This window comes from Synchytrium microbalum (assembly GCF_006535985.1).
Source record: "Synchytrium microbalum strain JEL517 chromosome Unknown SmJEL517_scf0032, whole genome shotgun sequence".
Lineage (NCBI taxonomy): Eukaryota > Fungi > Chytridiomycota > Chytridiomycetes > Synchytriales > Synchytriaceae > Synchytrium > Synchytrium microbalum.
The window spans coordinates 139694-155918 of record NW_022158381.1 but is presented as its reverse complement, the minus strand read 5'-3'; the positions used below and the strand labels follow the sequence as shown (position 1 = coordinate 155918).

Below are 16225 nucleotides of genomic sequence, written 5' to 3'. Positions count from 1 at the left end.
CTATAATACTGTTTATAACAAGATTGGCTACTTTCTTTTCGTCCTTAGCCTGGGTCAAGTAAGAGAGAGTGGTGTTGAGGAATGCTGCAGTGGTTGTTTGCCCCCAAAACGTTTGCTTTGACGGATGCTAGGATCTCTGGAGAGCTAGAGCCGAGTCTTCTGGTAGTCGTCTTGTTGTTTGATTGCTTCCCTCTCATTCGATTTTGGTTTGAAAGAAGTTCGAAAGTGCGAGTGCGTTGCCTTGAGACCAGAACACCCCCGGTGGCTGCACTTGAAAGTGAAACACAATGGACGTGGTTCTTGGCTATAAACGCGTCGAAATAGTCGAAATAAATCTTTTATTCCAGATTACATCGCTACACGCCGAATTAAAAGCTCCGATCAGCGATCCAAACGTGTTTTTGAAAATAATGAGATCTACCAGTCTTTCGTCATTAATTCTCATTATAAAACCTTTCTATTTGCATCTCTGCAACATAGTGAAATCGCGATCGAGGCAACATATATATCAGGCGTTTGAACGAGTGGATCGCTTGCAAGGTTCCATCATCACGTTGAGCGGATCTCGCAGCCGATTCTTTCACTAGTCGAATATCAGTACCTTGATACTCGTTTAAGACTGACCCAACCGACATTGAAAGCGACACCGAGAGGTCTGAATGTTTCCACTTCAACTTTCCAGTGCTACTGCGACGTATTGATTTTCGAGAGAAGTACCACATGGTATTGAGAAAACTAGATTTTAGATGGTGCCTGTCGAGCTGGCACATTCAAGATATCCCAACATCCAGTTGCCTTCAACACAGCTTCCAATTTCGCACGAGATTCACCCTGAATGCCAGCGAGTTCCTCTCTTAGCCATTCGAGACATCTGACTTGGTATCTGAAGGGCGCCTGCGTTGACAAACTTGAGGATTAAAATCTTGAATGTGGTAGACAATTTCAAACTAAAACACAACAAGCCTTCCGGGCAGCAAACTGTAGAAGACTTACCCCAGTGTAGCTAGGGAATCCTGGTGGAGTGATGGTATAACTTGGGTCTCCGTTTCGAGCAGCTTTCTCATTCGCAGCCAAGAATGGCAAGTATACTTGTGCAATTAGTTTCAGTAGTTCCATGGCGCCATGTGGTAGTTTGTCGATCTAACATATATGAATATGTTGGTGATTTTGGCTTTGTGCATCAAGACAATCGTTTTGGAGCATATGGCTTACAGAAGGAGCATCGCCTGGCTCGTATCCAGACAAATCATCAATTCTGAACAACCATACGAAACATCCTAAGACGTTGATTCAGTACCTTGAATCTACTTTGAATAGTCAAAAGACTCACTCCCTGGCTGCTCTTCCCGCATCTTCAAACTTGTAGTGGCTAAAAACAACAGCACGTCGATTAACTCTAATACCATCACCGATCACCATATCTCCACAACACTCACTATCAATAACACCGGCCTGAAACAGCTGCCCCGCCATCCCGAAATCAGCCATAGAAGGTCTCTTGCCACCAAGAATGAAATATTCTCCCGTTGCGAAATGATTTTCCAGAATCTCCATAATCATTTCATAGGTTTGCGTTACGATATGGATGTTGCTGTTTGGGCCAAACACTAGTGGATTTCGAGAGACTTGGCGGTCTCGTAGGCCTTGAGCGATTGGATCTGATTCGATTTTGCTATGTGCAAGGGGTTTGATTTAATGATTCTATCTGGAGGGAAATATAAAGCGTTCAAAGGGTTTCACTTGGTAGGGAATGTTGCTCCTAATAACGAAATCATGTCAGTGAACTCGTTTGCGCTGGTGACAAACATGCACACATTCAGCGCCATACCAATCCCAACAACTTTCTGTCCAAAGCTCTGATCTCTTGGATAAAACCAGCGTCCAGCAAACATGATTTTTGTAACCCATTCATCACCAAAGTCTTCAATGAGATGAGCAATAAACTGGGTAGCTGGATCTGGACAAGTGACTGGTCGATTCTTGAATTCTTTTTCAAGTCTGAGCATTAGTGGGGTCGAGTCTACATGAATCGAATTGTCTGGGTAGACCAGTTTGGGGATTACACTCGGGACGGTCTTGTACTGGGTGTTTGTAATGGATGTGTGAGCAGTGATTTGATCCAAGACGGATCAGAGCGTAATGAGCGAAAAGTACTTTGTCGGCTACTTGTCGAGTCTATGATATAATGGTGTTGATAGGATCGCATGGTCAACAATGCGACAAAATGTTGAATGTATGATATGATGCAGTACCATTGGTGTCCATAGGTACGGAATCCTCCTGTATCGCAAGTAAGCTCTGACCTTAACAGAGTACCTATATGTGTTCCAAAACTATTGGTTCTTCTCGTCACATCTGTGCAATTCGTTGATGTCCGCAAATCACTCACGGGGACCCAATGTTGCCAACTAGACGTAGAGGCTTGTCAGGAGATACATCCGCAGCAGCAGAAGATTGGAATGCCATGCTGATCTAGCTTGTCTCGCTTGAGCTTTGAGATTTGCGACGTTTCTAGTGAAACCACGATTTCGTGCCTGAGGATGAACAATCTACCGATGATAGTGAATTACAGGAGTTTCCGCGTGCAATGGTGGTTATTTCGCACCTAAAAACGCATAGGACGTGTTCAAGTATTGTGGTAAGTTGAAAATCTATACCAAAACACGTGGCAGTGGGCAACAGCAGACGCAAACGTGCGTTTTCAACATTGTCCTATCGGTCGCTCATGGAATACGCCTTGGAACGTCAATATCAGTCAAGAATCTTGCAGATCAACAGCTTTTACTTGTCGTTTTCTCTTCCAAACCACGTCCTTCCAGAGCCTGTTTTCGCCTGTGGCACAGCGCACTCCAACCGCACAAACCCCTGTCGTGTGTTTTGACCAAAGCTCCGAACAGTGGTTTTTGATATTGTAGAGGATGAATCCCAGGATAGCATCGTTATTGGGCCTCTTATTGTTCGTCAGGAGTGCCTTCTCATGTGTATGCTCGGGAAGTCTTTGTGGGAGTGGTGGTAGCAGCAAACAAGTTGCGATTCAGAGTAAGTATTCGTGTTTACAACCAAACCGGTTGATGTTTAGGCATCTTTATGGAGTCGTATGTGTATTTGATGGTGGATATTGAGGGCGTACGTCTTTCCGTGGCGACATCTGTTACTGATCAAACATCATCTCCCTCATTTCCTTTTCCATCATTTTTCTGGATACATCAGGCGGTAAGTCAAGAAGATCGCATTCTCATGCACCAACCAAATCTAACATATTCATCATATAGCCAGCGCTTTCTGTCTCTTTGTACGTCTTCCCAACTCCTTACAGCCACCTTGTCGCCCATTCAGGCTCCGCTCACACAACACCACCTCTTTCTAGCTACCACCAACCTCAGGAGCAACAGACATATCTATATCAGAGGGATGCAGTAGTGTACAAGCCTCATCTGATGCGGTAGCGTTCTGCACAGATACCTCACTGGCTTCCGGAAGTAAACTGATGCCGAGTAATTTCATACAATCTGCGCATTACGTCGCATCGCCTGATGGCAACACGGTGCAAGTTACGGGCTTGTTGAATGTCGGGTATATTGCTTCTGGAGCTGTTGGTGGACAATATGGTATGGTGTTGTTGGGCGATTACACGTTGATATTGGGACCTTCCTAGACTAGCTTTTATTGGTGTTAGATTACAACCCAACATACAATTCACCACCCGGAGGCATGTGTCAAGGGTTCAAAGAGGTATGTTGATTTGTCGTTACGAATCGGTGAAGGGTCTGTTACTAACGCTTTGCTTCCATAGTGTAAGTGAAACGACCTCTGTCCAACGTTCGCATTCAGACAATTGATCCTTCGGTTCTACAGTCTATCAAATCATCGGAAGCAGCCAATTCTGTATCAGATGCTGTAAAGTATCAGGACAATGTAATCTCAATAACGACAGATAGTAAGTCGCAGATCAAAAGCTCATAGGAGAACAAAAGTTAATCCTCTTTCGTTTCTCATAGTGGATGTGACGTACGTCTCAAACCTCTTCCCATCATGATGTATCCAACCTAACCCGAATCTCTTACCCTTAGATCGCAATACCGGGAACCTACTACTCGGGCACATTCGACAACGGACAAGCCAACCTCCCTTACGTACCCAACGGTGGCGGCTCCTCTATATCTTATACCTCTGGCCCAACAACCGTCTCTCCACCAGCTAATCAAGGCGGTGCAGCTCAGGAATCACCAAGCAATGCTGGTGCTACAACTACCACTAAAGCAGCTGCTGCTGCAACAGGGACACAGACTTTGAGTGTGGGAGAGACGAAAAGCTCGGCAACGAACGGCATGGACGTGAGCTGGTTCTCCGTTTCCTTGTCGGCTGTGACGATAATAGGTGCTGCATACTATAAACTTATAATGTAGCTTTTATCTGGACTGTATACATGCTGCGGTTATACTATTATTATGTTTTACAAAGCTGTTGTGTTATGACGTTGCAGGAGGGTTTCTAAAACCCAGCATATCCCGACACAACAGGACTAGATCCCGTCGACCGCGACATGATGGCCGACACGGTCTCCTTCCCATCCTCTCTAATCGACCCATACCCAACGCAAAAACTCTGCGTCGAATGGACGTAAAACATCTCACACACGTGTCCACCATTCGTCAACAGCAAAACACCAGCAGCAGCCTCATCTTTCACCCTCAGTTCAGGCGCTTCTACAAAACACTCATTATACAACCTCTTAAGTACCGCCGTATCCTTTTCAACATCATACATTCGCGCAGTTGCAAATGCTCGCGTAAGATCTCGAGCCAGCATGGTTTTCATAATGTGTTCTCCGGTTCCTGAGACTGATGATCCGATTGGTGATTTGGAGGAGATGTTTTGCGCGTGGCAACCAGCACCGAATATGGCAGCTTCTCCTATTCTACCAGATTGTTTTAGGGATATGCCACCTGATGAAACGCCTGATGCTACGGATCCGTTTGTATCTATGCATACGGCTCCGACCGTATCGTTGAATATGTCGTCGTGGTCGTGAGTTCGTCGTTTTGCGTTTGACCTGTCGGTGGTGTCTGGAGGTCGTTTCAGCATACCTTTATGAGATTCTGCGTTATCAGAAGATGCTTCTAGCGATTCCTGATGCACTTTATCCTCGAAGGCCAGATCTACAGCTCCCTGCAAGATCTCCTTGTGCCTCTCATACTGCCCCCTCGATTTCACCGTTATCATATCCTCGTCACCATCCACCACATCAAATCCACGATTCTTGGCGTACTCAGTTGCATCGCCTCCCACCAACATGATCGGCAAGATACGTCCAGCAGCACCACGTGCCTTCGACTCTTCCACCATAATCCTCCTCGCAACACTTATAGGATGCGGCACACGTTGTATACCACCTACACTACCAAAGGAGACTCCTGGCTGATTACGGTGTGAGAGCGTTATAGACGCATCACACGATACGTGTCCTTGTATGTCGAGGTTGCTTCCCACACCGGCGTTTGTGAGTGTAGATGCTTCGAGGGTACAAATAGCGGCTTCTACGGCTTCATCGGCATGTCCACCGCGTTTTAAGATGGCGAGTCCGTGCGATACAGCGTTTTGACAGAGTGTAGTGTAGGCTAGTTCGTTGATCTTGGAATGTTGTCCTGCTCCAGCGTGTACAGCGATACAAGGAATCATTGCTTGTGGAATCATGTAAATATCTATAGCGCAGGAGCGTGAGATTTATGTATTGTGGGAGTTTGACAGCTTGTGAGCTCCAAAAAATTCATACATTTCTCATTTACGTACATTGCTTAGTGGGGAGAATAGGCCGGAATGGAATCCCATCCTAATTATAGAGAAGTCAGGAGGTAAGTGTCCTGTCTCTCTCTAGTGATAAACTCTTGTCTCGGAAGAAAGCTCAAAACTCCCAAATAACAAACTTCGAAACTTTAGTAGTACTCGGCCGACCATGCAACCGCTTTCCGAATCAGAGGGTGCTATATCTCAAAAGAGTGCTTCGTATTTATGGAATCTCCGTGATGTCGATCAGCTTTCGTTTGGTGAAGCAGGTAATGTTTTCGCAAGCATTTGTGTACAGTGATCAAAAGTTTGAACCTCAAGACATTTTGTTATCAACAATATTTTCTAATATTGTCCCTCAATTCTTTTTGTAGAGCCCGTCAATCAAATAGGGAGACGCTTGATTCCGAATGGTGTTGACGAAGCAGTCAACGATTGTTGTTGACGATGACAGTAGTAGCGATGAAGATGATTCAGATGACGATGAGTAAGTCGGTTGCTTATGCTTTCATGTGCTGAGTGTGAAAGAGTGCAAGTCCCTGTGAAATGACTGTTGCGAGCCATTGCTGTCTAAGTTTTTACCCTTGTCATTTCATCTACATAGAGATGTCGTTCCAGGTTGGCAATCATTGTTGAGAGCTGCCATTGTCAAAGAATTTCCAGCTGTATCTGACTCTAGACTTTTCATACCAGTACTCCGCTCAGTCGCTCATTACGGAAAGGACAACAATGTACCTGTTACCGTCTGGTTTTCAATCGCCATCAAGGGTCGCAGAGGAACGAAGGATATATACAAGTGCTACAAATCTACAAATCCATTATCGACGAAATCATCATTTGTGATTGTAATGTTGATACGGTGCTTGATTTGTCGGCTTTGGGGGACATGCGAGACATGATTACTCGTTGAAGAGCGGTGCGCTGGATTATATTGCTGAGAATAAGTTGGTCAAGGAGTTGATGAAGACGGATGCGTTTGCGGAATGGTCGAGGAATTCGGGGAATATGCCATTGTTGGTGGAGATGATGAAGAGGGTCGCTGCTTGGATTGCTGTTTATGGAAGTTAGTAGAATGTGGTGTTGGAATTGGAGGTATCATGGACGTGTTCATTCGTCAACTCTTTGGACTCATTCATTCGTCAACTCTTACACTAACACGATGGTGACATATGAAAAATGCTGTATGATGCTGTATGATGTTGTATTATACTGGCACAAGGTCGATATATAAACGATGCTGTATGATTTACTTGTATTATAACTGCACAAAACAACTCCCCAATAAATTTAACACTCCTTCTAGCAATACACATTTTACACCTCCGAGTTAGGTCTCCTCAACCGCTGAATAGTAGCACTTAACAAAAACGGCGGCGTAAACCCCTTATCCACCATCCTATCATACCATGCCACAGCACCCCCCACATCTCCAACAGCGACATGCACCTGTATAACAATCCTATACGCATCTATACTCGGTATATGCACCTCCTCCAACTCCTCAAACAGTGTCAGCACCCCCTCAACATCCTTCCTACTCGCCCGTCCAGTCATAACACTGACAAAGGTTGATTCGTGTGGTATGAATTCCGGCCATGTCGTATGGCTAGATTTAAGATGCCGCGTTTGCAGCGATGCAGCATGTAGTGCTTCCAACAGCGTACTCCATAGTTCTTCAGCTTGCTCAGCCTGGTGATTTGTGACCAGCACATCCATCATCGCATCATAAGCTTCTAGATCCGGTATGGTAATATCGGGCGTTGACTGTATATCGGTTTTTATCGTGTTGAATATCTTATTAGCGTCGTGGACACGTTCGTGGTGTCCTAATACTCTGATCATGGCTTCCGAGACCATTCGCGATTGGGATGCGATTCGTGGTGTCTGTTTATACTGTCTACGTTTACTGCTATATCCACCCGTATCTCTTTTTGTGATATGCTGCTGGTACCTACTAAACATCTTCTCTGCTTCCTGTATCCTGCCCGCACGTCCCAGCCCATTCAGTATCACAGCGACGACATCCGCATCGTATTCATATGCAGGCCAAGCAGCCTTCACGAGATTGTACACGTCCAGTCCGGCAGCTAGTGCACCAGACGTGATGTGACTTGTAATTAGCAGTGTATAGGATCTTGCATTCGGACTACTACTTGCAGCAGCCATAGGCACATCCCCAAACGACTTGGCCTGATCCATCATATCTCTAAACGCAGCAAACACACGTCCAGGGTCCTCATTCTGAAGATGAATGAGCATGATACTGTTATAGTCTCGTGTATCCAAAAAATACAATCCAGCGGTATTGTCGGATGCTTGTGCCTTTCCTATACTATACAGGACCCGAGATGCGAACCTAGCGCTCAACTCCGGCAGACTGTTTGATGCAATCATGTTGAGTATCTGGCTATGGTCGTCCATTCGTAAATTGTTTGGATGATGGTATACGAGGCGCTTGTATATCTGCCATGCTTTGACGTGCTGGTGTTTACGGAATGCGTTGTAGAGGTCTGTGCGAGTTAGCGCTCGTTGCAGCTCTGTATCGGTTGTGATTTTGGGCTGTTGGGGGTGTAGTTTGGCTGCGTTGGTTGATTTGGGCGATGGGGATAGTGGGAGAAGGTGAGATGGGAGGTGAATGCTCATGCCGATGGTGGGTGTGGTGGCTGCTGTATGCTGGAATCTACGTAGAAGGATGCCTGTCGTCATGGTGGTATGTCAACTGCTTTTTATTTAAGTTTTTTAAGGTGCGAGGTTTGCACGAGCTTTCAGGAATCGGTGTCTAGTAGAGTAGGAAAGTAGAGATCCGTTAGTGTTACGCGTATATAATGCTATGTAAAACATCGTTCAAACATCGTTTGCAGTCGTCAATGTTGAAACGAAAAGAGCACCCGTAAATTACAAGCAAGTGCCCGGTCACCATCTTTAAATCATCTGCGACCAAACACGAGCGTATATACCAGCATTTAGCTTTTGTCCATCAACTAGTCCCCGATGTAGACCAGGTCTTTGTAGTGTCGGAACTTCTGGCTCATCAAGCCCCACTCTCCCTTTCACACTCACATTTTACCTGTCAAATCAGACAACACGACAACAACCATGTCGCCAAGCACATTGCACCTGGCAACGCAGCACCACACACATCATCACAAGCATGACAGCCCCGTATTCGACCTGGCCATGCCCCCAGCCGAAGCAATCAAACTATTAGCAGCCTACCTTACTCAAATCTGCGCAGACCATAAGGCCCCTCCGACAGCGACTGTCACCAGATTCCATACAAGATCTATACCAAACATTGATATATACGGCTACCTAGTCAGAATCCTAAAGGTATGTTTTATGATTCAGTGTACATTTGCAAATTGGCCCTGTTTTTTTGGGGGAATGTTTGATAAGGACACACAGAGACAGCCAGCATCGCAAGGCTACAAAGAGACTAGATGGAAACTTGAAATGTACATCCATCTACACTTTGCTGCCCTGACATTCTTTGAACTCGCTCTACTCGCTCTTATCGCACCCTTCTGCATTGCGGTGGTCAAACACATGCCAAAAACCCATCTCTACCAAAACCACTTGTAACTAACCCGAAACTCTGTTTTTATTAGTATGCACCATGTGGAACAGACTGCTTCCTCGCCGTCCTCATATACTTAAACCGAATGGCACATCCAGATGCTAAAGGCTTAGGGCCGCCGATACCACGCGATATTGCTAAATCCTATAAGCACCCTGAAGATGTGCCTAGCAGGACACGGCTACCTCTCGCCATAACTAATCATAGCATACATCGCTTGTTGATTTCTTCCACTATGGTCGCAGTCAAGTTTTTGTCGGATGTGTTTTTTACTAATGTGCATATATCCAGTAAGTTTGATGTGGCATTTGCAATGTGGTTTTAGCAATCTTTATGTGTGTTTACTGATTAGTACAATCGTCGATCATGGATCGGAAGACATGACGCAAGTCGATGACTCATTGCCCTTCCCAAGGTACTAACACTCGATTTCAATTACAGGGGTTGGAGGATTACCAGTAAACGAACTAAACGCCCTCGAAGTCGAAATCCTAATGCTTAACGGCTTCAACCTCTCCGTAACAACCGAAGAATTGCAAGAATGTGGAAACCTCCTTCTCAGACATAGCATGAAGGCAATCGCACTAGACGAAGCTCTCAAGAGTAAATTGTTCATATCTAGATCACCGCCTACACACCATTCATCCGATTCTACGAAAATTGTAATGAATCACCATGCTCAGGAACATGAAAATGACGGAGATGAAACACCGCCTGGTGAATGGGATGAAGACGATGAGCTTGAAGAGTCGGCTAGAAGTGATGCTGGTGAAGAATATGAGGACGGAGGGGAGGAGGAAGACGAGGATGATGGGAGAGTTAATGTCGATGAAGCTAAGCGGGATGCTAGCCATGATTCTGCAAGTAGTGGAGATAGTACGAGCAGTAGTAGTAAGGCTAGTAGTACTGCCAGTGTGCCGAACTCGGTACTCGTAAAGTAGTTGGGTAGTGAGCAGCAAAAAGTAGGGAGTGCATTGGTGACTTTCTCGTAAGCTTGGAAGGCTTTTATATACCACAGGTGCGGCTGGCACAAAGAATTGGCATGATGATTTATGATGAGGATGAGGATTCAGAGAGAATTTGGAAATATTGTAGTACTGTAAATAGTGAAAAGTTGTATATTGGGCCCTTGTTTTTTTAGCTGGCCCTCAATAGTAATACCTCATGTTGCTCAACTACTAATCAATCTAAAGTTTCGCCATCTGACGTGCTTTATATTGTTGAGACCAGATGCACGGATTTCTCATGGACTTGGCGATTGGGGACTCATAAACAAAGTGTCTAGGGTTTGGGTAATTGCGTTCCACTCCTGAAACCAACAGTCCAAAACGTGACCCAATACTGTATATATGGAATTCGATGAGACGGATCCATTGAGTAGTGAACACTCTCCCCTCGCTTCTTCGTCCTCTACAATAATGTACCTTGTGTCGAAACTCCTTCCCCCACCTATAAATCGAAATCCAGTATCACTTGTCAGATGGGCTGATGGAATAACGCTACGATTAGCAGTGCTAGTATTGCTCGTAATCATTTTACCCAACGTACAAGCTACCAGTAGAGCAGTTAAACGAGACTTGCCATCTGCGGCAACAAATGGTGGAGGAAGTGCAATCGAACTGGATTTAGTGCCAGTCGGCTCCATAAACAGCACATTTAATGGATTCAGTGGGTACGCCGTCAGTGGTGCTTTTGGTGGCCAAATCCGATCCACATCAAGTCTCTTCTCACCAGTCATACGAATCTCTACCGATGCATGCACGCCATTCAACGTCACATTCCCAAACATTTCAAATACCTTCCAAACCCAAATATACACATCAAACCATAACAGCAGCGCCATCCCATGGACGATAATGATACAACGTGGAAACTGCTCGTTCGATACGAAATGCTACAATGCGCAACTCGCAGGTGCAAGTATCGCTATCGTGTATAACGATAACGTCACGACACCCGATGGATATATTATTATGACTTCGTCGACCTTGGGATCTTCCGTTACTATCCCGAGCATGTTTTTACGGAACGTGGATGCTATGACGCTGTTTCATTCCATTAATGTGAATATCGCTGCTGCAAACAACACAAACACAACAGACACCATTCCATTATTGGCACTAACCAACATCACAGACACTGGCTCACCACAGGGAACTCCACCACCATCGATAAACCCTTTCTCATCATACATCCCAATCATAATCGCAATAGTCTTGCTTGGAGTCATGCTAGTCGCCGTCTACGTATACCGCAAAACTCATGGGGTTCCGATAATCATGAACTATGAGCTGACGCCACGGCCGCCTAAACCAGACACGCTTACATCTGTGAATTTCCCAACGAGGACGATCACGAGTGCTGATGTTGCTGTTATGGCTGCGTCGGGCGCGGGCAGTGTGGGGTTACCGAGTGACTGTTGCAGTGTGTGCCTCGATGAATTCGTTATTGGAAGCACGATTAGGAGTTTGCCGTGCAGTCATGTGTTTCACTGTACTTGGTAAATGCTTTGAATTCTGTTACGGTGTTTTTGGCTGCTTAATGCTAGTGTCTCTAACACCATTCTAATAGCATTGATCCCTGGCTGCTCCAGCATAATCGGCTATGTCCAGTCTGCAAGCAAGACGTGCTTGGATCCTCACATATTACGCCTGTGCCATCAGTCCCAGCCTCACCAATACTCAACACTAACAGCAACGTGATAACTATAACATCATCACTCCCAACAATCAATGAATCTAATGCTGTTGCTTCGAATCCACCACCACCGTATTCACCATACGATACGAGTATGCCTAGTAGTAATGGGATATACGAGACGAGGAATTCGTCTATGCAGTCGGATGTGGATTTGTTGCGGAGAGGATCGCCGTAATAGTGATGTTAAGAACGGCAGCATCTTGTTTATAAGCACGCAACACATATAAGAAAGTAATTCTGAGACACGTTGCATTTTTATTTTTTGACACCTCTGTTTTTATTGCTCCATTACCATTAGCGAAATGTAATTGATATAGTAAATACGAACAAGTCCTTCTCTTAGTAGCATCATGCCATCTGACTATCTTCATCATCCTGTTGTTGCTCCTCGTCTTCTTCGTCTTGCTGCTGCTCCTCTCCCTCTTCGTCCCACTGTTGCTCTTCCCCTTCTTGCTGTTGCTCCTCGTTCTCCTGCTCTTGCTCGTCCTCTTCATTCCGCACTCGTTCCTGCTGCTGTCCCTCCTCCCCCTCTTCTACCCTCGCCCCATCTCTTCCTTCCCGCTCTCCTGGTGGCTGCTGCTGTCCCTCCTCATCCTCCTCCTCGTCTTCTGTCCTCGCCCGATTTCTTCCTCCCTGTGCCCGAATCTGTTGAGCCAGTCTTCGATCACGTTCAACATGCGAGCTTCCAAGTCCCCATATACCTAATGGAACGTTGTTTCGTAGCCTTCGATCCTTTTCAGACCGGGCTTTATCTTTAAGCAAGGTTTGGGCTTGTCGTGGTATGAGGCCCTGTGAGTGTAAGGAGAGAAAGAGAGAGAGTTAGATTTGAAGGTTGATAGCAGTCTTTTCAACGGAAAGACTGTTTTTTGGCATTCTGCACAATCCTTTCTACATAACATTACAGTTTTCATTTCCTTCAAATGCTGATATGACGAAATACCCAAACAACCACACGATGAAAGCACACACACGTACATACCTCATAAAAATGACTCAATTTTCCATTCCCATCTGGCCCAGTCATAGCCTGAATCTTTGCCCATCCACTTCCATACTTCCTCATCGCCTCTTCCAACGCCTTCACATCAGCACTAGACCATCTCTTGAACTGCCTAACACGACGTTTTGCGACTATTTCTTCAATATCTGATGTTTGGTCTGGTGATGGTGGTGGTGTACGACGAGGCTGCTTTGGTCCTTCTGGTTGTGTTTGCTGAGGCTTGTTTGCAGTAAAGGAAGGTGGGAGTGGTCGCTTGGTCATCTTTGGAGGTCGACTATTATTGCCTTGATCATCTTCAGAGAGATTGCCATTCCGTCTCCGTTTCTTGTCGTTCTGTTTACGTTCCTTTCGAATTAGCTGTGGCCCTTCGTCTTCGTCGCCCAATGGATCGTCTCGGTAGCCGTCATTGTCTCTATCTGGAATATAGTCACGATCGTCTTCAATGTCTCGATCTGGGTTCTTAAATTTAGATGGCGGGTGTTTTATCGCATATTGCGGCGGATATGGCTTGTTTGAGTAATCATCGTCCTCCTGTTGCTGTTCTGAATCTTGGTCTGGCTGTGATGCAGTAGGTGATGGCAGCCTTGTTGAGGTGCGACTAGATACATTACTATTTGATTGAGCTGCTGACGCATTTCCTTGTCGATCTGGTTTTGGTGGTAGTTGCGAATCGTCCTCGTCCTCGTCGTCTTCACCTTGATCAACGATAATTGGAGGTGTTCTAAGGAAATAGGAAGAAATGTTGATCGTTGGTTAATGTGCGAATCAACAGCGATAACTTACCCCTTCTTGGCAGGAGGGATACCAGCAGAACGCTGCTTCTTTTGATCAGTAGCAGAAGGCTGCGCTTTTCGATCACCAGCAGGAGGCTGCTTATTTTGATTACCAGCATGAGGCTCTTTCTTTTGTCCAACAGGACGAGAAGACAACGATGCTGATGGCTTTTGAGTTACTTTAGGTGTGCCTGTCTTGGTGGGAGGAGGTAGTGGAGCTTGTGACTTGGCAGAAGGTTTTGGAGATGGTGGTAGAGGCGGTCTAGTAGGTGATGACTGCGGAATCGTTTGCATTTGATTCAATAGTTCTTGTTGTTGAAGCTGTGATGGTGACTGCTTTATTGCTGTGAGTGGAGAAACTGCTCCAGTAGATCTTGGAGTCGATGCACGAGAGGAAGTTGCTCGAAGTCGTTGTGATGTTGCCTAATATTGAGAAGATCTATAGTTTAGAACTCAAAAAGAAAGAAAAAGCAAAGGCCTACGAAGTAATGCTTGTTGATCAAATCAATGCGAGCAATATACCTTGAACCTTGGTATAGCATTCGGCAAATCATTAATAGCCAAAGCCAAGGGCACCAACACCTCTCGACAGACTCTTTCCATACACAAATCCCAGGAGTACCGAGATCTGAATTCACCAACCAGAGTCTTGTCACCTTCCGTATCCTTGGCCTATTGAATTCGAAATTTTCACGTTAAGACTGTCGGACCTGTGATGTGAAAATTTTGTGCATTTTTTTTTCTCTCTGAAAGCGTTAATGTCTTCTTTCATACGCCTACCAGTTTCTGTCGAGCAACCAGCTCACGCCGATATGCAGTTCGAGCAGCAGTTTCTACATTGTTCGTATCCATATTCCCCCAGAATCTGTCATCTCCAAGATCACGAGGCCTGACCGATGCGACTTCAGTTGCAATCTACAAAACAATAGATGGTTTGAGCATATTACAACATTTGCATAACAAGTTAAGAGCTAAACACAGCGACAGGGCATTCATGTTTACTTGTGTCTGGAGCTCAATCAAGAACGTATAGTATTCGTGTCCACCCTGTGTCTTATCAAACACAATTCCATTCTGCCCGAGCCTCAGAATCTGCTTTAGCATCTTCTTCCTCTCAGTGTGCGAACTGAGCATATCAGATACTTGACGCATCAAATCCCAGATATAGAATAGCTGAATTCGACGAAGTGATGCTGGGTTTGTCAAGATATGGGCGAATTCAAGTGGGTCTGTAGCGACTTGTCGATAGTGGAATTGTGGTGTGTCTATCATGAATTCATACCAAATAATTGAGTACGTTTGCTCTTTGGACGAATTGGCACGTGTAAAAGCATCATCAACCAACACCCGTCACGTCACGCGCGACAGCGACTGAAGCAACCACACAATCCGAAACTCTCTGAATCCACACTCACCATTCAGTTGCCTAAACTTTGTACCTTCTATCTCATCATTCCATTCAACTTCTACCGTATTCGACACTCGTACCGTCTCTTGGAAAGCATTCAGATCATTTGCTTTAATGAGCCCATATAAAAGCGTCTGATATACTAGATGGTCCACCGTGAGAGAAGAATACAAGTCTAATCTAGCTACATTGTCTTCTGACTCGTCTTCAGATGACGACAGATTGTCGTTTGGTGCTGTTTCGCGAGGTGGCGTTGCTAATAAGGTAGATTGATATATCAGAGTCATAATATAATGGATTCAATACTGTAACAGAAAGCGATCGCATAATGGAGTTACGTGCCTCTTGGCATGCTCGAAGGTATGGGTAGGGCTATTGGTGGTAGGGTGGTGAGTAGCGAAACTGGGGTTGCAGAGTTGAGGGGTTGACAAAGAAAAGCTGGATTTGAGGCTTCTGGTAGATTTATGAGCGTAAAGAGCGTGATTTTTCGTGATATCTGCTATAGGAAATAGCTACAGTGACGCAGAATAAACTGTGATGCGATGAATCACGATTTTGAAAAAACAACAACACTAGACTCGCAGAAACAATCAATTCAAACTCAAATTCATACTTATTGCATGTGTTGTATTTAAAAATGTCTCAATGTTACAAATCTAGCTAGTTCGTTTCATTTATGATGAATCTCCTTCTTCAGTCTTCACTTCATTCTCTGGCTGCTGATCTTCATCATCTAGCTGCTCATCCTCAATCTCTGGCTGTTGCTCTTCATCCACTGGCTGCTGTCCATCTCGTCCACCTTTCTTTTTCTTTGTGTTTTTGTCGTTGCGAGTCAATGGTGCATCGCCAAAAACTCCTAAATCGATCTTCAGGCGACGTCTTCTGTCCTTCTCGGTACGTGCTTTGTCCTTGAGCATCGTTTGGCATTTGCCTGGATTTAGTCCCTAGGTGAGGAAAAAAAGAGAGTCAGCTCACAGAGCAAA

At 45.2% G+C, this 16225-nt stretch overlaps 2 protein-coding genes across 2 annotated transcripts; both read left to right on the top strand.

Moving 5' to 3' along the window:
• Positions 1 to 8880: 8880 nt before the first annotated feature.
• Positions 8881 to 10327, top strand: SmJEL517_g04584 (uncharacterized protein; the record flags this gene model as incomplete). The annotated part of the gene is made up of 4 exons (XM_031170512.1): positions 8881 to 9114; positions 9393 to 9651; positions 9803 to 10287; positions 10325 to 10327. 4 exons carry the CDS (start codon positions 8881 to 8883, stop codon positions 10325 to 10327), a joined length of 981 nt encoding a protein of 326 aa, XP_031023533.1.
• Positions 10328 to 10710: 383 nt separating this feature from the next.
• Positions 10711 to 12236, top strand: SmJEL517_g04583 (uncharacterized protein; the record flags this gene model as incomplete). Its single annotated transcript, XM_031170511.1, has 2 exons — positions 10711 to 11861; positions 11933 to 12236. The coding sequence occupies 2 exons, from the start codon at positions 10711 to 10713 to the stop codon at positions 12234 to 12236; spliced, it is 1455 nt and encodes a 484-aa protein (XP_031023535.1).
• Between the last annotated feature and the right edge of the window lie 3989 nt (positions 12237 to 16225).